At 46.2% G+C, this 27,224-nt stretch overlaps 1 protein-coding gene across 1 annotated transcript in view; it reads right to left on the reverse strand.

Annotated features, from left to right (window-relative positions):
- LOC147734664 (uncharacterized) overlaps positions 1–27,224 on the reverse strand; it is a 5,992,067-nt gene that overhangs the window by 5,759,664 nt on the left and 205,179 nt on the right. The window contains exon 4 of the mRNA XM_086952471.1: positions 12,515–12,612. Coding sequence (XP_086808597.1) covers positions 12,515–12,612 — 98 coding nt within the window. The remainder of the gene's footprint in view (positions 1–12,514; positions 12,613–27,224) is intronic.

A 27,224-nucleotide genomic window follows, 5' to 3' on the forward strand; every position in this document is an offset into this window, starting at 1 on the left:
AAGCAGTGTCAGTGTCCTTTTTGATTGTCTGCAGTGCCTCCTCGACATGTGCACCGAAGAGTGACTCGCCGTTATACAGCATATCCAGGATCTTTGCCTGTACCTCCTGGCGAAAAGAGGTGGAACGTAACCAACCTTGCCATCGTAAAACAGCTGCCCCTGCAAGCTGACGGAAACCAGTACAAGCGATGTCAACCGCGCAGTCTATAATCTCTTCCGACGTTCTCACTCCTTCTTGAAGAATTTTCAAGGCTTCCGCTTTGGAGGGCTCCGGGATGAGGGCCACAAGGGCAGACGTGTCTGGCCACATCTGGCGGTCGTAACGCCCCAAAATGGCTAAAGCATTCACCGCTCTCACCGTAGTAGAGGCCATCGTTGAAAATTTGCACCCAATAGCGTCAAGGCGACGACCTTCCCGATCAGGAGGAGCCGTAATGGGAGAAGTCGAGTTTCTGCAGCGACGCTGAGCAGCCTGGGTGACCACCGAATCTGGTTTAAGCTGTGCAATCAGGCACGCTGGGGAACCAAAGGGAGCTTTATACTTTTTCTCAAGGCGAGGCAGTTGCGCCGAAATGGAATTTGCCGTTTGCATCAATTTTACCCCCTCATTCCAGATGAAGTCGATGATGGGGACCGTATGTACTTGTTTAAATGGTTGATTTTTAAAGTCGTAGAGAAAACAGTCCTCTCTTTGGACTCTTGACAGCTTAAAGCTATGAGCCACTCTATCCATCAGTTGATGGAAACTCGCAATGTCCACCGGAGGTGAATCCCTTGGCGTCACAGGAGGTGGGTACGGTGTCTGAATTTGGTAGTCGTCCCACTCAGCCATAGGACTCTCGTCATCATCCTCATCATCATCGTGAACTTCACCATCCCCTCTGTGAGAAGTTGGCCTGATATATGATGTTCACTAATTCTAGTGATCACCTTGTATCAGTCAAAACAACCCTTATGGTGATTGGTTTTAAGTCAACCTTATAGACCAGCTACCCTAATGGTAGCATGGACAAAGCAGTCTTAGGCTAAACTCTTTTGGCATGTGAAGCCAGCTGTTTTACCACATATAACCCTTGAATACCAAATGAAAGGACACCACACAGGTAGTTATGAAAATAAACAAGATATTTATTATCTAACAAACACCTCTGAACTCTTTTTGAGATCAGAGGACTAAGCACATGTCAAGTCTCTTAAGAAAAATACGTTAAGTTGCACAAATTACAATGGTGCCCTAGGGGCACGAAAAACCATATACTAAGTAAATGGTATAAGGAAATCGATAGAAGGAATGGAGCTGTCCAGAGGCTGTAGGATTGCTGGGACTACACTATCCTAACCTGAGGTAAGTAATAGGAGGCCCACGGGACGTGTGTGCAGAGTGTGAACTCACACGCGAGATGCGTAACAATGTCAATGGACAGTACAAATTGCGAAAAGGTAAGTATTAGACACTTCCGACTATCTAGGACCGACTAGCTAGGACTAAAATGACTGGAAATCTGGACACTAGGAGAGTCAATCTACCCTTGAGCACCGAAATGCTCTTGTTACCTCACCCACGGGCTGCGGGTGCATAGGTGTCAAAGTGTGTCGGGTTTCCGCGTTGAAGTCTATGGAGCCTGGAAGAAAAGATGCTGCAGGCGGCCAGAAGGAAGATATCCGGAGTGGTCCAAGGGTGGATCAAAGAAGATGAAGACCTGAAAGCAGAGGGGACAATGTTCACAGTCACTAGCCAGTGACTGGAGTGGAACCAAGAAGGAACCAGATGCTGTCGTCGCGATCAGGTGAAGAGTGGACGCTTGACTCTGCAGCCACGTGGACCAGGTGGTGTCTTCGACGACCAGGATGGATGCACGAGCTGTCCCACGCAGGCTCTTGCTGTCGGCGGTGTTGGATCGGGATTCGGCATCAACAGGCCTTGGCAAAGGCAACCCACGCGGTGAGTGGAAAAGGCGTCTGGTGCGGACCAGCAGGGTCCGGGATGGTTCTCCTTTGCAGGGAAGCAGGGGCAAGTCTGAAGCAACTAGACCAGCGGTGTGGATTTCAAGGATCGTCGTCTAGGAGGCCAATAGCCAGCTGGCAAGTGACCAGACAACGCGTCGAGCAGCAATCAAGCAAAAGGGCCCCACGCAGATCTCGTGGATGCTGGAGGGCTGATCTTCTGTGACGGAGCTGCTCGGGGCTGGGGCTTCTCAATCCCCAAAGCACTTCGTCGAGGATGCCTCTGAAGTAATGCTGGAAGCAAAGTGCAGTTATTCCAAGATGGCCGGTCCAACGTGTCTCGTCGCACCGACGGATCTCAGCTGTGCTGCAGATGTAGGTAGTGGTCGGAGAGGTCTGGAAGTCCGGATCTCGTCGGACTCTGAAGTCTGGATCCACTAGGGAAGACGACATAGTGAACCGCTAGGACGCTTGATGGTGCCTGCAGATGCAGGGTGGACACTCCTTGCCCACAAGGGAGATTTCTTCAGTCTTCTGTGGAGCAGAACGTCGAAGTCCAGAGTTTCTTCTTTGTAGATTTTCAAATCAGGATAATCTAATTTGGAATGGGACCAGCTCCTACCTTTATTCTCCTAAAGGGGGCTGTACTATGACTAGGTCCCTCCTATGGGTGGGACCAGGAAGGGGGGTGGTTACACCCCCTATACTTTGTCCGGTTTCGCGCCAGAGCTGGTGCTGGAGTGCCCCAGCAACAGGTTTGAACCGGTGTATGCACAGGGCACCTTTTGTGCCCCAGGCATGTCTCATTCCTTTCAGGCCTGTCCTACCTAATACACAAAATCCTTTCTGGGGCGGTGCTAGTACCTCCGAAGGCAGGATACCCTTTGTCCAAGCATCCCTCACTGGAAGGACTCCCAGCAGCAGGAGGTCAGACTTGTGTCCGTGGTGGCAGCATCCATTTTGTGATGCTGAGGCTCAAGTTAACTTTAACCGGGTTCACAGTTACATACATGTCGTATCCCTCTAGAAGGGTGGAATGCTACCCCCGTCGCCAGAACTGGCGAAGGGGTAGTATTCCAATTCGTATGACACGTTACTCGACATGTTTTGATAGTGCTATGCCAAAGTTAGCAATAACTGCAGGGTTATAATGCACTTAAGAGTATATGGTATAGCGTTATCATGGAAATAGCGAAACGACTTGGTTCCGAAAGCTGTAGACAGGATCAGCTCATGCTAGAGCACCATCTCACATAATTCCACGCACTCTGCCTTCAGGATTGTTAAGGCCTGCCATAGGAGGATATAAGTCCATTTTAGGTTTAGATATAGGTATACTCTATCTAAAGCAAATCGTGATTACACCACCTTGCCCCAGCTGATTGATCAGCCAGTTGTGTCAGATTTAGATGGCCAGCCAGGGGTGGCATAATACATGCTGCAGCCCCTGGTAGGCCTTGGGTTCACACTGTACAAGGACTTTCAAGAGTGACCCAATACCAATTGGTAAATGCACCTAAGGCACATGGATGTCAATTTAGAAAGAGAACAGCTAGGCTTTGGGTCTGATTAGCAGGCCCACAGCCAGGGAAAGTCGTAAACCAGTGAAGCAAAAAGCAAAAATCTGGGGTGACCATAGGATTGCAAACCCAAATCTCCTATACTCTCGTTCAGGTTGAACGTCATCATCCTCATCGGCATACACTGTAGTGTGTATCTTTACGGATGTCTGAACTTGAGGAGAAGACATTGGTGGTTGTGGTAGCTGAGCAGCCGCAGGAGCCGCAGCAGGCGCAGGTGTTGAAGGCACTGGCGAACCCCGATGAGATGGGGGGAAACGTCTGTTGTGATCCTCCAACATGTGTTGGAGATTGGAGATGAGCGACAGAGGCAGTGTTGCAGTAGGAACCTACACGGAAAGTTCCTCCTCATGAAAATAATGTTCCTCATCGTACTCACCATAGTCCTGGCATTTAATAACTAAATCTGACGGACTGCGAGCCGCCCTGAAGGTATCATCCACATCGTCCTCAGAACCAGAGTCCTGTTCTGATCCTGCGGCAAACAAGCGCAAAAGAGGCTGTGAGTCACTTGGAATAGACAGCTGGTCTACAGGCATCTGGCGACATTGGTGCAAAGGGTCGACGGTGGAAGAGCCAGACCTGGAGGAAGAAAGCGGCACCATCGGCAGCGAAGCAAAAGAAGATGCAATCGTTGTCGATTAAGTCGTCGTCGGAGCAGACGAGATGATGGCATTGGCGTCGACGGAGCCGCAGCTGAAGGAGCCGCCGTCGACGGGGCTGCCGTCGACGGGGCCATCGTCGACTATGCCTCAGTCGACGAAGTTGTCGTCCATGAAGCTGCCGTCGACGGAGCTATCGTTGACGGGGCCGATGACTAAGAGGCATGTTTAACAACTTTCGTCGACGAAGATTTTGCTGACGACGAGAGAGTCTTCTTCTTCGACGACGAGGCGATAGGTATCCTCGACAAAACAGTCTTAAAACTGAGGGATACCTTCGTCGACATGGATGACGTCGATGTTGCCGTCGACGAGCCAGAAGCAGATGTCGTCATCACAGTTGCCGTTGACGAGCCGGAGACACAGATCTCGTCATCGGGACAATCATCGACGCTCCCGTCGACGATGAGACATGTTTTTTGGCAGAAACATGATGGGAAGAAGCATCAGACGCCTGAGAGTCCGATCTTGTGGGCGGAGACGTAGCAGAAGGAGGTGAGGACACCGCTGGAGCCACAGAAAGAGAAAGTTTTTTCTTTTTCTAGAATGGAGAAGGCAAATCCTGCACACTGCTACGTTTAGAGGCTGCTTTAGATGGTCCCCACACCAGGATTTCTGCGTCAGAAAGTGACGAATCCTTGTCTTTAAGTCTTTGGAGCCAAAGGAGGAGACGGCCTTCCCTGTCTTTAAGCGTCTTAGTTGAAAAGGTTCTGGAAATTTTACATTTGCCAACCACATGGTCAGGGTAAAGACAGTAAATACACTTCTTATTTATTTATTTTATTTATTTCCAAGATTTTATATAGCGCTACTGGACCCGGGGGTATCAGAGCGCTTTACAAGATAGTTAAACAATTACAATAAAGTAAAACAATTTGCATTAAAAACATGAGTTACATAAAATAGGGTAAGGATAAGTTACTTACCTGTAATCCTAGTTCTCTTCCAGGGGTATCCTCATCAAAGGCATAAGCACTGAATATTCCCGCCCATGTGCGGGACCCCGGAAACAATATAAAAATATATATGTATAAAACACATATATCTCGCTCCACATATATGTATGTACATATATCATTTTTCTCACATCAATGCAGCCCCAAACTGAGGCTAAACAATGCAAACACATATACATGAACTGCAATTAGTAAGGAATGAAAAAGCACATTAGGTCAAAAAATCCTTGAACTTTGTGTTTTAATGAGTCAAACCACTCATAAATCCTGAAAATTCCTTATAAATAGACATTGTTAGCCCTCAGGCTGCATTGCAAAACAATACCATAGAAAATGAAACCATTTTCACAATAACTGGCACCGTGCCTTTAAGGCAGCCATGACCCCAGGCTTGCCATCATGCCTCAGGGGTGACAGTTAGGTCAGTTGTTCTTTGCATAACCCTGAAGACAGGGCTCAATCACAAGATTGAAAACAAAACAGTACCAAATCTCATTTACCTGGGGAGGCGGGTGGGTTGCTTATGACTTTGATGAGGATACCCCTGGAAGAGAACTAGGATTACAGGTAAGTAACTTATCCTTCTCTTCCAGGGGATCCTCATCAATAGTCATAAGCACTGAATAGAATAGCAAGCCCATCAACCACCTGCAGGTAAATGAGAAGTACATGACCCAACCAATCATAACAGCCAAAAGAAACTCTAGCTGTTAAACAGATTCCTCAGGGAGGCCTGGCCCACCTGGGTATCTGCTCTCGTGTCAGAATCTAGACAGTAATGTCTGGTAAATGTATGGACAGACCTCCAGGTCGCCGCTTTACAAATCTCAGACATGGGCACATCCTGCAGGTAAGCCGCCGTGGCTGCTCTACCTCTAGTAGAATGCACCTTAGGGGAACCCCCTAAAGTCTTCTGTGCCAATTGGTAAGCAAGCTTGATACACGAAACGATCCACCTGGAGATAGAACGTTTCGAGGCTGCATGACCAGTCCTGATCGAACCGTAGTTAACAAACAATTGATCAGAATGTCGAATAGACTTGGACCTGTCCAGATAGAACTTTAAAACCCTTTTCAGGTCCAGAGAGTGTAACGCCCTCTCAGCTGGAGTAGAGGGATTAGGAAAGAAAGTGGGTAAAGAGATAGACTGATTGACATGAAAATCTGATACCACTTTAGGCAGGAAAGAAGGATGCGTTCTAAGCACCACTCTGTTCAGATGAAAAACCGTATACGGTTCTTTAGTACATAGTGCCTGAATTTCGCTCACCCTACGGGCTGACGTAATCGCTATCAAAAAAGCTGCTTTCCAGGAAATATGCTGTAAAGAAGCTTTATGAATAGGTTCAAAAGGCGAACCCATCAATTTTGATAGGACTAAGTTCAGCTCCCAAGGCGGAGCAGGAGGCCGAACAGGAGGGTACACTTTCTTTAGACCCTGCAGGAAATCTTTTACTGCAGGAAGCTGAAAAAAAGAAGTTTGTGAAGGTGATCGCCTATAAGCTGTAATAGCGGCTAAATGCACCTTAATGGAGTTAAACTTCAAACCTGCTTTAGTCAGGTACAACAAGTATGGGAGAACTGCTTCTTCCTGACTTTTTACCGGATTATGACCATTCTGCCTCCACCACATATAGAATCTCTTCCACTTGCAAGCATACGAATGTCTAGTGGAAGGGCGTCGTGCTTCTTTCAGAATGGACATGCAGTCCTGTGGCAGCCCTAGATGTCCGTACTGTATGACCTCAGGAGCCATGCTGCCAAGTTCAGTGACGGAAGGTTGGGATGGTGAATCCTCCCGTTCATCTTCGACAACAGGTCCTGCCTGCATGGAAGCCTCTTGTGAGGAGACACTGATAGGTGAAGTAGGTCTGTGTACCACCATTGTCTCGGCCAGTCGGGGGCAATCAGGATCATCGTTGTGCACTAGTGGTTCAGCTTGCTCACCACCTTCGGGATCAGCGGAAGGGGTGGGAAGGCGTACACAAACTGCCCCGACCAGTCCATTAACAGAGCATTCCCTCTCGTTCCTGGTCGATAGAACCTGGAGGCGAAGCTTGGGCATTTGGTGTTTTCGTCGTCTGCGAAGAGATCTATTGAAGGACGACCCCAAGCTTGGAAAATGTCGTCTAGCACTTCGTCGTTGAGAACCCAGTCTTCTCTGTCTTCGAAGTGCCAACTTAGAGCGTCCGCCCTCACGTTCTGCTCTCCTGGGAGGTGGACTGCCTGAACAGACAACTTGCAAGCTAGAAGCCAATGCCAGATGCGCTGAGCTTCCAGAGACAGAGTCCTTGAGCGTGTTCCTCCCTGCTTGTTTAAATAGTACATCGTGGTGGTGTTGTCTGTCTGTACTAGAATAATTTTCTCTTGAAGCGAGGGAAGGAACGCTTTGAGAGCCAGGTGAACCGCTCTCAACTCCAGCAAGTTGATATGATAAGTGCTTTCCTTGGGAGACCACAGACCCTGCACTTGTAGGGGTCCCATGTGCGCTCCCCATCCCTGCAATGATGCATCTGTGATGATCGTTTGAGTTGGAGGCGGTTGATGGAAGAGGACTCCCATCTGCATGTTCTGTCTCTTTGTCCACCACTGGAGGGAAGATTGAGCAACCTCCGACAAAGTGATCCGATCGTCCCACTGATCTGAGTGTTGATCCCATTTGTCCTCCAGATCCTGCTGAAGAGGACGCATCCGAAGTCTGGCGTTCGGTACAAGGAAGATGCAGGAAGCCATCGACCCCAAGAGTGAGGCTATCTTCCGCACCTTCTGGGACTTGTGGAGAAGAACTTGCTGGCACTTGAGGGCTATCGAAAACTGTCTCTCCTCCGAAGGAAACACTTTTCCTACTTCGGAGTCTAGAAGAGCTCCTAGGAAGTGGATCTTCTGAGTTGGTTGTGAGACAGACTTGTTGAAATTGACATGTAGACCTAGACGTTGACAAAGTTCTATGCATGTCTTGAATTGATTCCTTACATTGCCTGGAGTTGGACCTTTCAACAGCCAATCGTCTAAGTATGGGTATACGAAGACTCCCCTGCGGCGTAGAGCTGCCGCCACCACTGCGACACACTTGGTGAACACTCTGGGAGCCGACTTCATCCCAAACGGGAGGACTTTGAACTGGTAGTGAGAGGTCCCCACCCGGAATCGAAGGAATCTTCTGTGATCTTGCCGTATTGGAATATGGAAGTACGCATCTTGAAGGTCCATCGAACACATCCAATCCCCCTGCCTGAGATGTGGATATATCTGATGAAGCGCCAACATGCGAAACTTTTCTTTTCGTACATGCAGATTGAGTGTTCTCAAGTCCAGAATGGGCCTGTATTCTTCCTTCTGGCCCTTTTTTCTGACCAGAAAGTACCTCGAGTATACTCCTTTCCCCCTTTGGGACACCGGAACTCTCTCGATGGCTTCTTTCTCGAGGAGTGTAGCTACTTCTGCTTTTAACCTTTGTAGCTGGTGACTTGATGTTGACATCGGGGAAACGTGTGGAGGTAGACGATGGAAACGAAGACAGTACCCATTCTGCAGCGTAGACAACACCCATTGATCTTTGGTGATGGCCTGCCACTCTTTCCTGTGATGCGCAATGCTTCCCCCCACTGGAGTGGGTAACGGCGCTGGGGGAAGTGAAGACTCATTGCTTCTGCTGCGCTTTATTGAAGTTGTTGCCTTGGCGCTGATTTCCATTTCCCTTGGAATTGCCCTTGCCTTTGTACTGTGTCTTTTGCTGGCCCTGCTGGTTCTGGCTTTTCTGCCATTGAGGGGTTTGAACCCTCTGCTTCGAATAACCCTTGTTGTTCGAACGGAATTTCTTCTTAAATTCCTTTTTCTTCTCGAGTCCCACCGCTTTGAGAGTGTCCAACTCGGTCTTCATCCGCTGCATCTCTCCATCCGCACTTGCTCCAAAGAGAGATGTGCCTAAAAAAGGAAGGTTCAGGATTCTTGCTTGAGCCTCCGGTTTTAATGCTGTGAGGCGTAACCAAGATGTTCTCCTTGCTGTAACTCTGTGCACATAGCCATGTGCCGCCAGCGTTGCCCCATCTGCTGCCGATCCTATAATCTGGTTGGAGACTTGACTGCCCTCCATCAGAACCTCCTCAAAGTCCTTTCTGTCTTCTTCAGGGAGCTTTGCGGTAAATCTCTGAAGTGAGTCCCACAGAGACCGGTCATACCTGCCGAGCAGGGCTTCCGCGTTAGAAACTTTGAGGAAAGAGGCTGAGGTGTTACACACCCTTCTCCCCCATGAGTCATGCACCTTGCTATCATTATCCGGAGGCACCGTGGATGAGGAAGCCACCGCATTGGATTTTCTTGCCGCCGTAATGATCACTGAATCTGGCGGGGGATCAGCTTTAAGGAACAGAGGATCCTCTTCCGGAGGACGATACTTTTTGAGAATCCTCGCTGGAACGGACTTCACCGTTGCCGGAGTGAGGAAGACTTCGTTCACATGTTCCATTATACCCGGAACCAACGGCAACAACGGTTTGGGTGCTGATCTATGCTGCAGGGTTTCGAATATGACAGTCGTCTTGACTTGTGGAGCTGTCATTGGTACTCCCAGTTTCAGGGCTCCCCTGCCCAAAATATCTTGGAACGAGAAAATATCCTCAGTTGGAGACACTCTTGAGCGTGGACTGTTTGTAAGAGTCGGGGAGTAATCCCTGTGAGATCGTGTTCTCGACGAACTTGAAGAACTACTTGACCACTTGGACCTAGTTCTTCTGCTAGAACGCGTCTTGGAACGAGATCTCTCTCTGTGACGAGAATGTCTCTTGCTTGAGTGCTTAGAACGAGACCTTTCTCTGCGGGGAAGAGGTTGGGCTCGATATCGCTTTAGGCGCTCTGCTGTCTCCTTGTCCTTTGCCCAGTGGTGAAGAGGTCTATTCCACCTTGGGGAAAGATGAACAGAAGGAGACTTGTGGACGGGATCCTTCTCAGGTGTACGCGACCGTTGAGGTCGATCCGTTCGATCCTGTTGCGATCTTGCAGGGGATTCGGACCTCCCCCTATTAGATGCGCCGCTCCGTCCATCCGAGGATCTGCCACTCCGAGATGATGAGGATGATGACGAAAGACTCACAAGAGATCCAGAGGGAGACCTTGAGCGAGATCTTTCTTCTGCAAGTCTCCGTCTCTTGGCGGGGGGATCCTGCACTGGAGATTGTTCCACCTCCGCAGCCGATGCTGAGCCTGGAGAACCCAACTGTGGCTCTAGGGCATGAGTCTGGACCAACAAGTCACTTCCCTTGTCCCGAACCACCTCCTTTGATTTTGTAGGAGTAACGTTCTTTGTTTGTGAAGAACTTCTCTCCCTGGATCTTTGTTGATCCCTCGACGGTGGTGGTATCGACGCCGAGCGCCGAGCAGGAAGAGGCTCCCTCGACGTCGACCGTGATTTCTCCGTCGACCTCGGGTGGCGATGGCTGTCCTTCGACGTTGAAGGCTGTCTGCTCGACGTCGATGGAGGCTGTTTCGACGCCAATCGCCGTTGATTTGACGGCGACTGGGCGTGCCTCGACTCCAAATGCCGCTCCGACGTCGAACGCTCTCGTCCAGGCGTCGACGTTGGCTGCATCGACGTCGACCGATGATGTGTCGACAGAGGCTCCCTCGACGTCGAACGACCATGGCTAGTCGTCGACGGAGGATGGCTCGACGTCGAACGTCGGTGGACCGACGACGACGGAGAATGCCTCGACGTCACAGCATGACGATGCTGTTTCGACGTCATACGGCTCGTCGTCGAGCTCTTCCGCTGCGACGGCGACCTGTCCCTCGACGCTGACTGAAGCGGAGGTACCTTCAATGTAGACGCTGAAGACATCTTCTTCGTCGCCGTCGACTGCTTCTTCAACGCCGATCCCGACGTCGAATGTGAACCAGTCGGGGCTCCTCTCGACGTCGACCGCGTCTTCCGACTTTTCTGCTTCTTGGGAGATCTTCCTCTCTCAGAAAGTCCATAAGCTCTAATCCTCTCTCGATCCTTAAGAGTCCTGGAAGATAAAACCTGGCAGTGTTCACAGGTTTTAGAGGAATGAGAGTCTGGTAGGCACAGGATACAGACTGAATGAGAGTCAGTCTTTGCCTTTTTCCTTCCACATGAAGGACAGTTGTCAAAGAGAGAAGGCATCTTTAACAGGAAAAATACCTTTTTTAAGCACAAAAAGTGTTCAAACAGCACTCTATGTCTAAAAGACGTCGAGTGAAGTCAAAAATTCTAGTAAAAGCTGAATATTTTTTGACAGAAAGTCAAAAAGAAAAGGAGCTGTTTCACCAGGGTCCTGACTGAAGGAGCCGGAAAGAACAACTGACCTGTCACCCCTGAGGCATGATGGGAAGCCTGGGGTCATGGCTGCCTTAAAGGCACGGTGCCAGTTATTGTGAAAATGGTTTCATTTTCTATGGTATTGTTTTGCAATGCAGCCTGAGGGCTAACAATGTCTATTTATAAGCAATTTTCAGGATTTATGAGTGGTTTGACTCATTAAAACACAAAGTTCAAGGATTTTTTGCTCGCGTCGGTTGCCAGTGCAAAGTGGCTCTCGACGTTGCTCGAGTGGGTCTAGACACAGAGGTTTTACATATGTCATAGGAGGCAGGAAAATGAGAGGAAGGTAAACAAAGAATGCAGACCTCATGTGTGTCTGTTTTAGCTTTTTTTCTGCCACATCTAGGACATTTGTCAAAAAGATATGACCTTAAGAATAGGAAAAATACTTTGCTCCATAGAGAAGGACAAAAGACGTTGAGTGAAGCAAAAAACTGTGAAGTTTGGAGATTTAATTTGAAGAAAAACCTAAAATGGTTGAGTTCAATACACCAGGGGTCCTGTCATAAGGAGCTGGAAAAAAAACTGAGGTAGCAACTGCCTCTGGCTAAGCATGATGGGATATTGGTGGTCTTTCTGCTCTTAAAGGCACAGCTTTCTTTTTATTCACGTATAATGGCAGCTACAAGGCCCTGCACTTCTTCATATCTGTCTTTCCATAGGGGAAGGGATTGTGGAGGTTCTTTTTCTGTGCCATTACAAAAAGATATATTCTGAGAGCATATGTAATCAGTCTCTTCTTTTGACATTCCCAGATGAAGAAGTCTGACCACTGTAGCCTCCCCTAGGCTGCATTATGGCTTTCTTAAGTGACTTTTAAAGGCCTTCCCGAAGAAAGGCGAACTTCATCTCTTAAGAAAATTTATTGGATAAAGTGCTCCGGGTTCCGTGCACATGGGTGGGACTATTCATTGCTTATGACTATCATGGAAATCCCCTACGAGAGAAGTGCATGTACATGTTTTGGCAATGAAAATCCGAATGGAGCGAGGAAGGAGGAAATGCGAGGCAGGTAAAAGGTACGTAGCACTATACCTGCAGAGCAGTCAATTCCATAGGTGTAGCTGTTGCCGGGATTATGTTTGGTTCCGGGATTACAATATTGTGATTCGTTATCTCACTCTCCACAAGGCCTAGAAGAATGAAGAGGCTGTTAGATGTAAGATAGAATAACATTTTCATCATGTTAAAAAACGCTTTCATGCAGCTCACCTTGCCAGTGTTTTGGGAAACAATGTACTGATAGAATAGTTTCACACAGTGAATATAACTTATAAAATACGGCCCACTCAAGTCAGTTAATGAAGGGTTCCTCCATGTCATTTTTCATTTCAGAAAGCTTTATTCGGTTTGCATAGTACAACCATAAAAGCGACAATAAACAAGAAATATACATGCAATTGCATAAAATCATAAAATACAAAATTATTATTATTTACTGGTGGCATATTTATCTAAGCATTCATTTCCAAGCAATAGATAGCTCTTGAAGGGAAACATTACTAATAAATATTTTAAAAAGTATGGATGGCAACTATTTCATTAAATCATTGTACTAAAACAGTATCCTAGCTAAAAATGTTTATCAAGAATTTTTACTACAGTGACATGTGCATAAAGAGAGCTCAAATTTATAACAGTACAACGCATGATATGCATATTCATATTCACATGCAAAATGAGAAAGGCAAGTGAAAAGCCAATATTCGCTGTAATGTTGGAGTCAAAAACTCGACTTAATACCCCGACTATATACACATGGGTATAAACTAGCATATACTTATCCCAGAATACCAGTTGCAAGTTGTTACAAAACTATTGATTTCCTGGCTGCTCTGCATTTTATTATAAATAGTGCAACCCGGAAACAAATATCCATATTCTCAAGAGCACACAATAAATTCATTGCATCCTCGGTTTGACGTACATTATATTTAAAAAAAAATAGACTTCAGATAAAATTTCCTAAAGGAGGAATAAAATTAAATTTGCAAAATATTAAAAAATGACAACAACTCTGGTTGGAAATATTGTCACAAGGACATTTCATGGAAGACCTTTCTCCTATTTCTGGGAAGGATACTAATTGATGGGCGGTCCCCAACCTAAGGCGTGCCAAAACAAAACGGTGTGAGGATCTTGACTCCTCCGTTAAGTATGCCTGGAACTCATTTTTGAGTCCGAGTTGTGTATAAAATATAAAAGTTTTTTGGGGCCTAATTAGTTTTAGTCGCTCTTCCCTTTTATATAATAAGAACGAATCTTTAATTTCTTTCTTTGTAAAGGGGATTGCGTATTCTGACTCCTTTAGAATGTTAAAATCAAACAAAGTACTACACCAATGAATAATATAGGTCAACCAAGGGATGCAAGAACAAAAATCTAATTTAAGACAGTCTCTAATTATTCTCTGTGTGAACTCAGTCTCCCTCTTATCCCAAATCGAACGCCATAATAACAATGGGCGTAGAGCTGCTAAGTCCGATATATAATTAAGGCCAGTTTCTTGGTGGATTAAATAGGTTGAGGCCGACGCTGGGGTACTCAAAAGCCGTTTTTGGAAGCAGTTTTCACTTTTTTGAAGTTTCTCCATTTATATCCAAAACTTTAATGGGTGAAACTATCACAACACAGTTACTGTCCTAACACCAAAATAAACTGTATAAACTAGGTAACAAATATGCAGATTCTCTCAAAACGTAATTTTGAATTACCTGCTAATGACAGAGGTGTAATATTATCAAAGGGCTTAACAACCTTTCTAGCACTTGGTGAACTGGTTGACTGAGATAAGTGTAATTGACCCTCTTAAAGTACTCTAGAGTATTTCAATTAAGTTGAAAAGATGTAGATTTGTTTGCGGACTCCCTGTATATTACCACTGATCTAGACATCAAATGAAATAGAGACCCGGATACATTCACAGCGTCAAACAAGGCGTCAGCTTTTTTTTTAACCAATTTGAATAATTCACAACTACAATCCTTTTGATTGTGTTCTCAGCTTTTTTTGTATCACAGTTACAAAGAATCACATTTGTGCAATATCCATGACGAAATTATTCAAGCGATGTGGGAAGTAGCATCTCCCAAAAATTTCATGTTAGCATAATTTATCCTGTCACCAATGCATTCCGGTCCATGGGGACCTTCCCCAGAGAAAGAAATACAATGACAAAAACTGTCATGCGAATGGAGTTCCTATGAAGAGCAATAGTACCTTTTACACTAAGGGCTCTATTATAATTTCTGAAAGAGAAATATTGCACTGTGTACGGAAACTGTCAGCTTTTCATATAGGCTTGCAAACACCTTACACATACTGTCACAAAAAGCATTTAAATACAAGTATCGACAAAGCCAACAGGTCTTGGTCAGTTAGATGGTTAATTTCTATTGAAAAAAGCCTTTAATTGCAACCAAACCACATGCCAACAAAATGAAAAGCAGGAAAAACGAAAATGTGCTGCTGCTTTAATGTGGCAGCTATATGTGTTCAATAAAAGATGTACACAAAAAAATTATAATTTTACTAGAAAAGTACGGATGCTTTCTAGTAGACAATTTTACTTAGGATAGAGAACCCCTTTCTAGTTTTAATGTATATCATAGAAAAAAAAATATTTGGTTAAACAATGGTGCTATCAGCTTTGCATTACAAAGACATATTTCGAGCATACAAAGATGAATAAAACATTTCAAATAGCGGTAACAACTGGAGAGATGAGAGCATTCACAAAGTAAAAGGTTGGCCTAACAGCTGTTGCACTAAAGTGCATTTCCTTGTCGGCAGATTCTCATAAGTGATCAGGCAAAATGCCATCACTCGCAACACAAGAGAGCCAAAAGCTTAAATTGGCAGATCCACTGCTTCTTTCTACTTTGGATCGCTTATTTAAGACCAAAAAAGTATTGTCCCATTTCCTATAGATGTCTGTCCTTCAGTAGATCGGATTATATCCTTATGTGTTTTGTTCAAAGTACAGTTATCAAAACACTTCTACATCAAGCGTCAGTCAGGCCTACTAACCATGAACGTCGATGATAAGACCAGTGATCCTTTTACAAATGCTTGCAGTTTGAATCGCTTACATGTTATCTCCGGCATATGAGAACCACACTAATAGAAAGGTTATACATAGGATACTTTAATGTTTATCTATAAAGCTTAAAGACAGTGATAATGTATTATTTATTGAGTGTTACCTCTGGGTCTAAAATAATAGACACATTTCCACGATTCTACTATTGTGTAGCTCATGGGTTGGTCTATTGTAATGCTATGTGAGACAAAGGCCCTGTTTACAAGTTGGGTGGACGGAATCACAACTTGCATCTACAGGAAAACCTTTGGTTAAGCAATGAGTTGTCACTTTCCTCTTCTCTGTTACCTGCTCCAGTGGGGGAAGTATCCCCAATCACCTGCAATAGTGAAAGAGTGGTGCTTTATAAAAAAAAATGACAAATGGGTTTTGAATATTATTCAGAATAGTTATCTTATTCGATTCAGGTCCCCTATTCCTTGTTTTCCACCAGTAAAAACATCACAGCACTTAAAAGAGCAGTTACAAAAAGAAGTTAACATTCTGTAACACAAACTAAATGTAGAGGAGGTGCCACATCTCTGGAAAAGACTGGAAATGTATTCTTCGAATTTGTGAGAAAGAAAGGACTCAAGCAAGAATTCAGACACATTTTAGATCTGATAGTACTGAACAAGCGCATACGAAAAGAGAACTTCAGTATGCTGGCATTGCATCAAAGAGACAGGATGTGTTTGCTAGATCTACAAGATGCTTACTTTCACATCCTAATATCTACAAAGCATCAACCGTTTCTTCAATTCAAAGTAGGATCATGATATTATCAATACCATGTCCTACTTATTGGCCTAAATTCAGCTCCACGGACGTTCCCCAAATGTATGGCCGTAGTCACAACTCACTTAACGAAACAAAAGATATTTGTTCATCCTTACCTGGACGATGAGCTGATAAAGGCCATCCCACCAGCAGAGACATAGAAACATTATTAGATTTGTATCAAAACGTTGACCAATCTGGTTTTCCAAGTCGACCTCAAACCTGTCTACTCCAAAAGATACAGTATCTGGTAGAAATACCAGATACACAATCCACAAAAGTATATCCTTCGGAGGAGAGACTATTATCAAAGAATTGCAATCTTTTACATGTTCCCCATCCACCAGCAAGACAGATTGCATCCCTTCTAGGGTCAATGGCCTTTTGCATCTTCATAGTTCCTCATTCAAGATTGCAGCAATGTCTAGAGGACTAGTGGAATCAAAACTCAAACTGCTGGAAGGACAGGCTGATTCTATTGCATGCTGCAATTCAATCTCTCCCATGATGTTCTCAACAGAAGAAACTTTTGGTAGAGGTACCAATCCATCAGAATGAACCAACTCAGACACTGATCACAGATGCTTCTCTCCCAGGATGGGGTATTCATAGGGCTATCTGCAGACCCAAGGAATTTGATCAGACAAGGAAAAGACTTATCACATCAATAAACTGGAACTGAGAACATTTAATGGGGCTCTCAAATCATTCGTACCATCTATAACATCGAACTCACTCCTTGTTCAAACCAACAACACAGCAACATTGCATTATCTGAACAAGGATGGAGGAACTCACTCTTGTCCTTTATATTTCGATGCCCGAGCCATTTGGAAATGGTTAATAGCCAGGAATTAACCATAATTGTCGTTTATCTTCTTGGGGTTTACAATAACCAAACAGACACACTCAGTCATTTTTTTCACGAAAATCACTACTAGTACTACAAGGCATTTTTCAGCATTGGGGATACACACATATAGACCTGTTTGCAGATGCAAACAACAATAAATGCCAAGATTATGCATCTAGATTTGTCCAACCAGGGTCGAAGGGGAATATCCTTCTGATAAATTGGTCTGGGAAATTTCTCTATGCATTTCCCCAGTTTTTCTCATACCAACAGTGATTGTCAAACTGTACAAGTCCAAGACCAGAATTATACTGATAGCACCAGAATGGCTCGTCAGTGGTGGTTCACCAACGTTTTACACTTGGCAGAACAAATACACAGAGGTTGCCATGGAGACAGGTTCGCCTGTAGAAGTTTGGAGAACAGATACTGCATCCAAACCGTCCATCACTTGAACTGGACAGCACGGCTACAAATCTTCCAGTATGGGCATTTATGCCTCTCTCACGACTGCACAGAACTTTTAATAGAGGCTAAAACAGTTACCATTAAAGCATAAAGGGCCACATGCATCATTGTAAGGTTTTTCGATTCCTTATTTGCGATTTTTAGGGAATCGCAAATAAGGAATCGCAAAATGGGATGCATGATTTTATTTCTAATTCCTAATTGCGATTTCGCAAATCCCATTGAATCCCATGGGCCAAGAGGCCCATAGGAATGAATGGGAAGGCATTCACATTTTGCGAATTTCAAATTCCGATTCGCAAAATGTGAATGCAATTTCAAGGGTGCAGGGGGGGTTCAAAGAAGCCCTCCTTGCACCCCTGAAATAGAACTGTAAATGCAATTTACACACACACATGACCCAAGGACATGTGTGTGTGTAAATGAAAACTTTCAAACATGCAACTAGTGCATGTTTGAACATTTTGCGGTAAATTAGCATGAAGTTCAACTTCATGCTAATTTACCCCTTCCAAATTGCGAATTCGCAATTCCAAACTAATCATGCATTGCATTTAAGAAAACGCAAAATTGCGATTTCTTAAATGCAATTGCAATTTAAGAAATCGCAATGAAAATAGCTAAATGCTTCATGCATCCCAAAAACGGGATTTGCATTCGCAAACGGCCGAAATTTGCGATTCGCACAGTTTGCGAATGCAAAAACCCTTGATGCATCTAGCCCTTTATGCCTTTAATTGGTGAGGTTTTATTTATGGTGCATTCAAAATAAGCACAATCCAATGCTGTGCAAAGATGTGATTATACTATATCTTCTTCATGTAGCTAAGTATGGCATAAGAATGTCTTCTTTTAAGGTGCATCTTGCAGCTAGTACAACCTATAAAAAATCTACAACACAGACATCTTCCCTTAGAATTTCAGTGATCAAATACTTCTTAGAAGTGCTTAAGAAAGTGTTGCCTCCAATTAGATCATCACCCCCTCAATGGGAACTTAATGTTATCAATTTCCAATTAATGGATGCCCATATGAACAGGTCCATAAAGCCTCTTTGCAGCACCTGTCGCAGCAAGCAGCTTTTCTTATGGCTATCGCTTCAGCACGCAAGGTTAGTGAAATTCAGGCATTGTGCTCTGAAGAGCCTTACACAGTTTTTAATATTAATAGAATGCTGATGAGAACTTATCCCAACTTCCTTCCTTCCTACTTCACCCAGGCCAAACGCCTTAACAAAGGGGGGACGGGGAGAGAATATTTCCTCTTCCCCCTTAGATAGGGCGACCGGACAACCCTGTGTGGTGGAGAGGCTTGACCCACCCTGGAGTTCTTGTTCAGTCGGGCGCAGTGCTGGAGTACGCACTGCTTGTTGGAGACTGTGGCTGTGGTTGACATTTCTTGTCCCTTTGAACAGATGACTGTGACCAGCTGGTTTCTGATGCACCCGCTCTGTGGCTGCTGAGGGGTTGTAATAGAGAAGGGAGGACCACTCCCGGGGACCAACCGTGACTCAGACGTTGCAGGTCTGGCTGGTTGACATTGAGAGGAGCGCAGTGGGAGCCCACCAAGCCGGATGACTTTTGGCAGCGGCAACTGCATAGCCCCGTTCGGGGAGCGCTGAAGGTAGCTGCAGACACCAGCTCACTAAATAATCCTTCATTTTGCATATGACAATAGTGCTCCAGTGGCAGGGGATCATTAAGGTCAAGGGGTGCTACAAGGGACTTGATTCTGAAAGTAAATATACTCAGTTAGGAGTCGTATTTAGATTATCGCACTCCAGTGTATCAACAGGATATCACGTGTGAAGAAAAATCAGAAAATAGAATAAATCACTGGAAGGAGAAAGATAGAGAGAATAAAAATGTATTCATAAGAAATGTTATATGTTTAGTAATACAATTTGCAAATAGAAATATGGGGAGACATGCGAAAAAATGAATTTAAGCAAACAAATTATGTACAGAGATATAAGCAACATAAACACATCAGTTCAAAACTAAACATCAACTCCTGACAATTACGACAAACAACCAGAAAAATTAATCAACAATGGTTGTGTGCTCGTGCCAACACAACGTTGATGGAGATGATGGGAGTGTCGACGTTTCAGTCTATGATGCTGCCGTCATGTAGACCATCATCAGGACCAAACAATTCATTGCTGGTAAAAAAAACCCTGAAAATTCACACTTGAAACCTTCTCTTTGAAATGAGAAGTATCGAACGGTGAAACCGGGAAGTAGATCTGATCTACGGCGTGTTAATGGACGCTGTGATGTATACCGCTATTTGAAAGTCGTCATGAGTAAAATGCCGAATGAAATTGAATTTCTTGCGGTTCAGCGATTCTGTGTACATCGACCGGAGACGGGTAGCAGGGTTTGTCAGGGGGGCCACTGACTCAGACTGAAGTAAGGGAGCCTGTAGGGTCTTTATCATCAGGCGTAACAAAAGGATCACCTTGGCGATATTTGGCCGCACAGTATTCTTTATATGAGTTGTGCTTGTCGAAAAGCCAGCATGTGAATAATCCTTTTGGTAACAAAAAAACAAAAGGTAGTGAGGCACACTGTTTAAAATGTGTTGTTCAATCCTTAGGTTCAGTAAATACCTTGGGTGCACAGTGGGTATCCCCCTCTAGCCTGAGGGAATCCAGTCAAAACTTTTAATGCAGCACTAAGTTGGACATTGCTTAGTGTCCCCTTGTTGCACTTCGGTTTAGGTTATAGTAACCGTTCTCATTTTCAAAATAAAAGTCCACAATTCTTTGTAGTTTCTTCTTGTCAAATAAATTTAGTTTTATTGCATATTCAAAACATTGTTATGATGAACTCTCATAGATGCATATGTATCATAGGTGGTTGATGCTTGGTGTACACTTTGTATCAGTCCAAACAACCCTTATGGTGATTGGTTGTAAGTCAACCTTATAGACCAGCTATCCTAGTAGCGTGGATACGAGCAGTCTTCGGGCTAAACTCTAGAGGGCGTGTTAAGCCAGCTGTTACACCATCACGTATACCCCTTGAACACCAAGTGAAAGGACACCACACAAGTGTTATGAAAATAAACAGTGTATTTATTAGAATCACAACAGCCCTGTACTCTTTATGAGGACAGGGTACTAAGCACACAACAAAACTCTTATGAAAATACTTCAAGTTGCACAATTTACACAAATGCCCGAGGGGCACGAAAAACCATATACTCTAAAAGTGGAATGCAAAATTACTAGCAGGTAAGTACTGTACTAATAGGCTTTGGAATCGCTAGGACTACGTTACTGAACCTTCAGATTACTAGTAGGAGGCCTAGGGGACTCGGGTGCAGAGGTTCAACTCTCACACGGGATGCGGGACAAAGTCTATGGTAGCTAGATTTCACAAAGTTAGTGTTCTCGGGCGAACCCGATAAGGTAGATCGAAAACGACAGTGGATCCTGACACTTGGATAGTGAGGCTATGCTGGGGGACCGAAATGCCGAGTTTACCTAACCCAGGGGCTGCAGCTGCATATGTCTCAAAAGACGTCGGGAATCCTCGAAGACGAACCAGGAGCCTGAAGAAAGAAGTTGCTGGCAGGCGACCAGTGAAGATAGTTCGAGTTGATCCAAGCCTGGATCGAAGATGGATGACACCTGAAAGCAGAGGGGACCAAGTTCGTGACTACTAGCCAGTAGTCAGGTGGCACCAGGAGGGCACCGGATGGTAGTCACCTCGACTAGGTGGGCGACGCTGTGCTCTGTAGATCTCACGGACCAGGAGGCGTTGTCGGCGACCAGGATGGAGGAGCGAGCTGTCCCACGATGGATGATGCTGTCGACGTCGCTGGACCCAGGATTGGGGCAACAAGTCTTGGCAAATTCAAGCCCACACGGTGGACTCAAAATGGCGTCTGGAGTGGACCAGGAGGGTCTGGGGTGCTCCTCTTTTGGAAGGGAGCAAGGGCCAGTCTGGAGCAACCAGACTAGCAGCGGTGATGTCGTCGGGCGTCGTTCAGAAGGCCACAAGCCAGCGGGCTAGTAGCCAAACAACGCAGTGAGCAGCAAAAAGCAGAAGGGCCCCACGCAGATCGTGGAGATGCTGGGAGGCTTCTCTTCGGTGCTGGAGCTGCTCAGGGTCGGGGCTTCTCGGACCCCAAAGCACTCACCAGAGGATCCCTCGGCGGTCGTGCTGGATAGAAGTCGTGCAGTTCTGATGATGGCCGGTCCCTCAAGGTCTCGTCGCACCTACGGTTCTCAGCTTAGCTGTAGAGGTAGGTAGAGGTCAGAGGTGCCAGGGAAGCCGGGTCTCGTCGTGCTGGTCGGTCGGATTCCTGAGGAAGGACGTGCAGCAAACCGCAGAGTTCTTAGATGGTGCCTGCGGGTGCAGGGTGACTACTCCTTAACCACAAGGGAGAAATCTTGAGAAGAAGTCGAGAGTTCCTTTCGTAGAAAGTAGTTTCTTGATTCAAAGATGATCTAATTTGGAAGGGTCCCCGCTCCTGCCTTTATCCTAAAGAAAGGGGTGGGTACGCGACTAGGACCTGCCCTAGGGGTGGGACCAGGAAGGGGGGTGGTTACACCCCTTTCCCATGCCGGACTTTCCCCAGGCCAGGGGCTGGTGTGCCCCTGGAACTGGTTCTAGCCGGCAGATGCGTAGTGAGCACCGGGGTGCCACTCTGCAGTCACCTTCCTGTAAAACCCTGCCTACCCAGGATACACAAAACCCTGTCTGGGATGGTGCTAGCACCGCCCCTGACAGGAAACCCTTTGTCCAAGCTCTCCTCGCTGGAAGGACTCCCAGCAGCAGGAGGTCAGACTAGTGTCTGTGGTGGCAGCATCCATTTTGTGGAGCTGAGGCTTGAGTTAACTTTAACCGGGGTTCACAGTTACATACATGTCGTGTCCCTCTAGAAGGGTGGAATGCTAACCCCGTCGCCAGAATTGGCGAGGGGTTAGTATTCCAATTCGTATGACACCTTACTCGACATGTTTTGATAAAGCAATACCAGAGATAGCATTTAACCGCGAGGATTATAATGCACTTAAGAGTATATGGTATGCGTTATCATGGAACAGCTATTAGGACTTGGTTCCGCAAGCTGCAAACGGGCTCAGCTCATGCCAGAGCACCATTTCACACGATTCCAAGCACTCTGCCTTCAGGATTGTCAAGGCCTGCCATAGGAGTGACTGATAGGAATCTGTGTGTCCATTTTTAGGGTTAGATATAGGTAAATGTAAATGTAAATGTATAGGCATTTATATAGCGCACTACTTACCCGGAGGGTCCCAAGGCGCTTCGACCGCTGCGAAAGCCTTCCTGGCTTCCCTGAGAGATGGTCCCTTAATGGGTATCTCCAGGGTGAGACCAGGCATCCCCGGCGGTCTGGTGGGGCCGTTAATGAAGATGAGGCAAGCTAATGCCCAGAGTTGCCGAGTGTGAACGCTGATCAGAGTGGGCACCGAGGCGAGAGAATTATCGAGTCCGCTGACCCTGGTCCAGAAACCTGCCGCGCCGGGAATCGAACCCTGGTCCCGGGCCGTCCTCTGCTCTCGGGTCTGCCACCTCTAACCAGTGAGCCACACTACTTCACTGGCCATTTTTAGGGTTAGATATAGGTGAATGTAAATGTAAATGTGTAGGCATTTATGTAGCGCACTACTTACCCGGAGGGTCCCAAGGCGCTTCGACCGCTGCGAAACCCTTCCTGGCTTCCCTGAGAGATGGTCCCTTAATGGGTATCTCCAGGGTGAGACCAGGCATCCCCGGCGGTCTGGTGGGGCCGTTAGTGAAGATGAGGCAAGCTAATGCCCAGAGTTGCCGAGTGTGAACGCTGATCAGAGTGGGCACCGAGGCAAGAGAATTATCGAGTCCGCTGACCCTGGTCCAGAAACCTGCCGCGCCGGGAATCGAACCCTGGTCCCGGGCCGTCCTCTGCTCTCGGGTCTGCCGCCTCTAACCAGTGAGCCACACTACTTCACTGGGTATACTATATCTAAAGCAAAGGGTGAGTACACCACCTTGCCCCAGCTGTCGTGCAGCCAGTTGTGTCAGATTTAGATGGCCATCTAGGGGTGGCATAATACATGCTTCAGCCCCTGGTAGGCCCTGGGTACACCTATGCCCTGAGTTACAGGGTCTGATAAGGTGGCCCAGTCCCAATTGGAAATGTACCTAAGGTACATGGAATCCATTTTAGAGAGAGAGCAATAGGCCTGGGGTCCTGATTGGCAGGGCCCCAGGTCAACTAAGTCGGAAAACCAGCAAAACACCAGGCAAAAAGTTGGGGGCAACCATAGTCAGGTATCCACCTTCCTACAGTCCATCAACTGTGGTTTTTGCATTTGTCACCCCGAGTGGGATGGGTATGCTCAGACGTGAGTCCCATGCTCTCCACACCACTGGATTCAAGCAAGCCGGGCTGAAGACGGCTGGAATGCCAGAAACCGGTCCTCGGAAGCTTGTTTCCGGTCCAGGGAAGGCATGGCTTGGCGGTTCGGGCTGGACTGTTCCCATGAGGCACAGGGTCAGACTGATTTGCATATGGCCATGTCTGAACTGGGGTGGTGTGGAGTGCAAAAAAGCGATGGATTTAGGTCCAGATCTCTGTACTGGGGTGAATGTATGACATTGTCCTGCATTCTGTCCATTAACTGTGGTTTTTACAAATATATGACATGTCATGTCAATCATCCCTAGCATTTCGGGTCTTGAACCATTCATCAGGGGACTTCAGTGTTTCGATTTTGAGTCAGAATATGGCCACGTAAACCATGCTCGCCGTACTCTCCACCTAAAAGACTTCGAGATTTTGACATTGATTTAAATTGTTTACTTGGAATCACAGAGGAAATGAAGTCCCCTGATGAAGGGTTCAGGACCCGAAATGCATAGGGATGATTGACATGACATGTCATATATTTGTGATACCAAGAATCAACCACCTATGATACATATGCATCTATGAGAGTTCATCATAACTATTGTGAGAAGTTAGCCTGGCATATGATGTCCACTAGTTCTAGTGGGCACCTTGCACCAGGCTAATTGACTCTTATTGATGGTGGTTGTAAAGTCAAGCTTATAGAAAGCTATCCTAGTGGTAGCATGGACCAGCAGTCATCAGGCTAAGACTTCAGAGAGAGCGTATTAAAGTTTTTTACTAATTATAATCCCTTGAGTACCAAATGAAAGGACACCACACAGGGTATATGTCAAATATATATGTATTTATTCTAAACACAACCCCTCTGCACTCTTTATGCGGTCAGAGGTAAAAGTACAATACAAGTTACTCAATTCATATACGATAAGTTGCACAGTATACGTTATGCCATAGGGGCCTCACAAACCATATACTAAAATAGTGGTATAAGAACCACGAGGGAATTAGAAAGCAGGCCTGGGGCCTGTGGAATTGCTGGGGCTACTCTAAAGAACCAAAGGGTAGGAAGTAGGAGGCCAACGGGAGACGTGTGCAGTGTCTAAACACAGCCGCAGGTTTCAATTGACTTTCTGTGGGAAACGAAGAAGTTACAAATTTACTATTTAAGGACACTTCCGGATGGACTACAATGGAACCCTTTTAAACTAGGACACTTCAAGAGTCAAGACCCATGGGGGCACCTGAGTATTTGTGTTACCTCACCCAGGAAGCGGGGTGCATAGTTGTCTTTTCGTGTCGGGTTCCGTCGTCGTTTTCAATGGAGAGCTGCAAAGAAGTGCTGCAGGTGACCAGAGGAAAAGTGTCCGGGTGGATCCAAGGGTGGATCAAAGATCTGTAGAACCTGAAAGCAGAAGGGACAGAGTCTGGGTTACTTGCCAGTGACCAGAGCGGTGATAGAAAGATGCCACCAGATGTCGGGTGATTTCAGGTGAAGATGTGAAGTTTGTCTCTTCAGGCACGAGGACCAGGAGGTGTCGACGACTACCAGGAGCTGGATTCGAGCTGTCCCACAGAGGATCTAGTTGACTGCTGTGTCAGTATGCGGACTGGACCCAACAAGCCTTGACAAACGCAACCTACGCAGGATGTCAAGATTGGCTTCAGAGCAGACCAGCAAGGTCCGAGGAACTTCTCCTTTGTAGGAAAGTTGGAGCAAGCCAGGAGCAACCAGGAAAGCAAGTTAGATTCAAAAGAAAGTCTTCGGGGGGCTCACTAGCCAACGGACTAGGAACCGCGAAGAACCGTCAAGCTGAAATGCAAAAGCCGGGCCCACGGGTCACTCGAAGAGTGTGGGCCTCTGGGCTTCGGTGCAAATGGTGCTCGGGTCAGGGGCTTCAAGCACCCCAATTCACGACTTCAAGTTACTCCCTGAAGTGAGTGCAGCTTTCAAAATGCCGGATGTCCAGGAGCTCCAGTCCCACGTCTCTGGTGTTCCGACACGGGTCTCAGCTTTACTGTGAGCGAAGGTCGGGGTCAGAGATGTCTGGAAGTCCATGTGCTTTGTCGCAGATTTTTCAGGATCCTGCGAGAGCCTTAAAAATGCAGACCGGCAAAGTTGCTGTTGGTGCCTGTTTGAACAGGGTGGTCACTCTTTGACCACAAGGGAGATGTCTTCCGTCTTCCAGTCAAAATGGAATGTCGAAGGTCCAGGATTTATGTTTCAAAGTTTCATCCAGGCTAATCTAAAGTTCTAGTGACTGGGTTCCAATATTTATACTAAGTGTAGGGGCTGGACTACCCTTAAGGTGCCTCCCATAGGTGGACCTGGGAAGGGGCTGGTTACACCCCTTTCCCTTTGTCCAGTTTAGCGCCAGAGCTGGGGCAGAGTTCCCCAGCAACCGGTTTGAACTGGGAAATGCATGGAGCACCTAGTGTGCCCCAGGCAGTGTCTGGAAAGCATTCACTGAATGCAGCCCTCTCTGCCCCAATACACAAAAGTCTGTCTGGGGAGGTGTAGGAAGGTGGATATCGGACTATGGTTTCCCCCAACTTTTTGCCTAGTGTTTTGCTGGTTTTCGACATAGTTGGCCTGGGATCCTGCTATACAGGACCCCAGGCTTCCTGCTCTCTCTGTTAAAATGGACTCCATGTACCTTAGGTACATATTTAATTGGTATTGGGTCACTCTTGTAAGTCCTTGTACAGTGTACCATAGGTACAAAGGGCCTAAGTGCACCCAAGGCCTACCAGGGGCTGCAGCATGTATTGTGCCACCCCTGGCTGGCCATCTAAACAGACACAACTGGCTGGTAACACAACTGGGGCAAGGTGGTGTAATCACCCTTTACTTTAAATATAGTATACCTATATCTTACCCTAAAATGGACATATATACTCCTATAAGTCACTCCTATGGCAGGCCTTATCAATCCTGGAGGCAGAGTGCTTGGAATTATGTGAGATGGTGCTCTAGCATCGGCTGAGCCTGTCTGCAGCTTTTGGAACCATGTCCTTCAGCTGTTTCCATGATAACGCTATACCATATACTCTTAAGTGCATTATAATCCTTGCGGTTATTGCTAACTTTGGCATAGCATTATCAAAACAAGTTGAGTAAGGTGTCATACGAATTGGAATACTGTCCCCTCGCCAGTTCTGGCGACGGGGGTAGCATTCCACCCTTTTAGAGG

This window comes from Lissotriton vulgaris, chromosome 1_2 (genome assembly GCF_964263255.1).
Source record: "Lissotriton vulgaris chromosome 1_2, aLisVul1.2, whole genome shotgun sequence".
NCBI lineage: Eukaryota > Metazoa > Chordata > Amphibia > Caudata > Salamandridae > Lissotriton > Lissotriton vulgaris.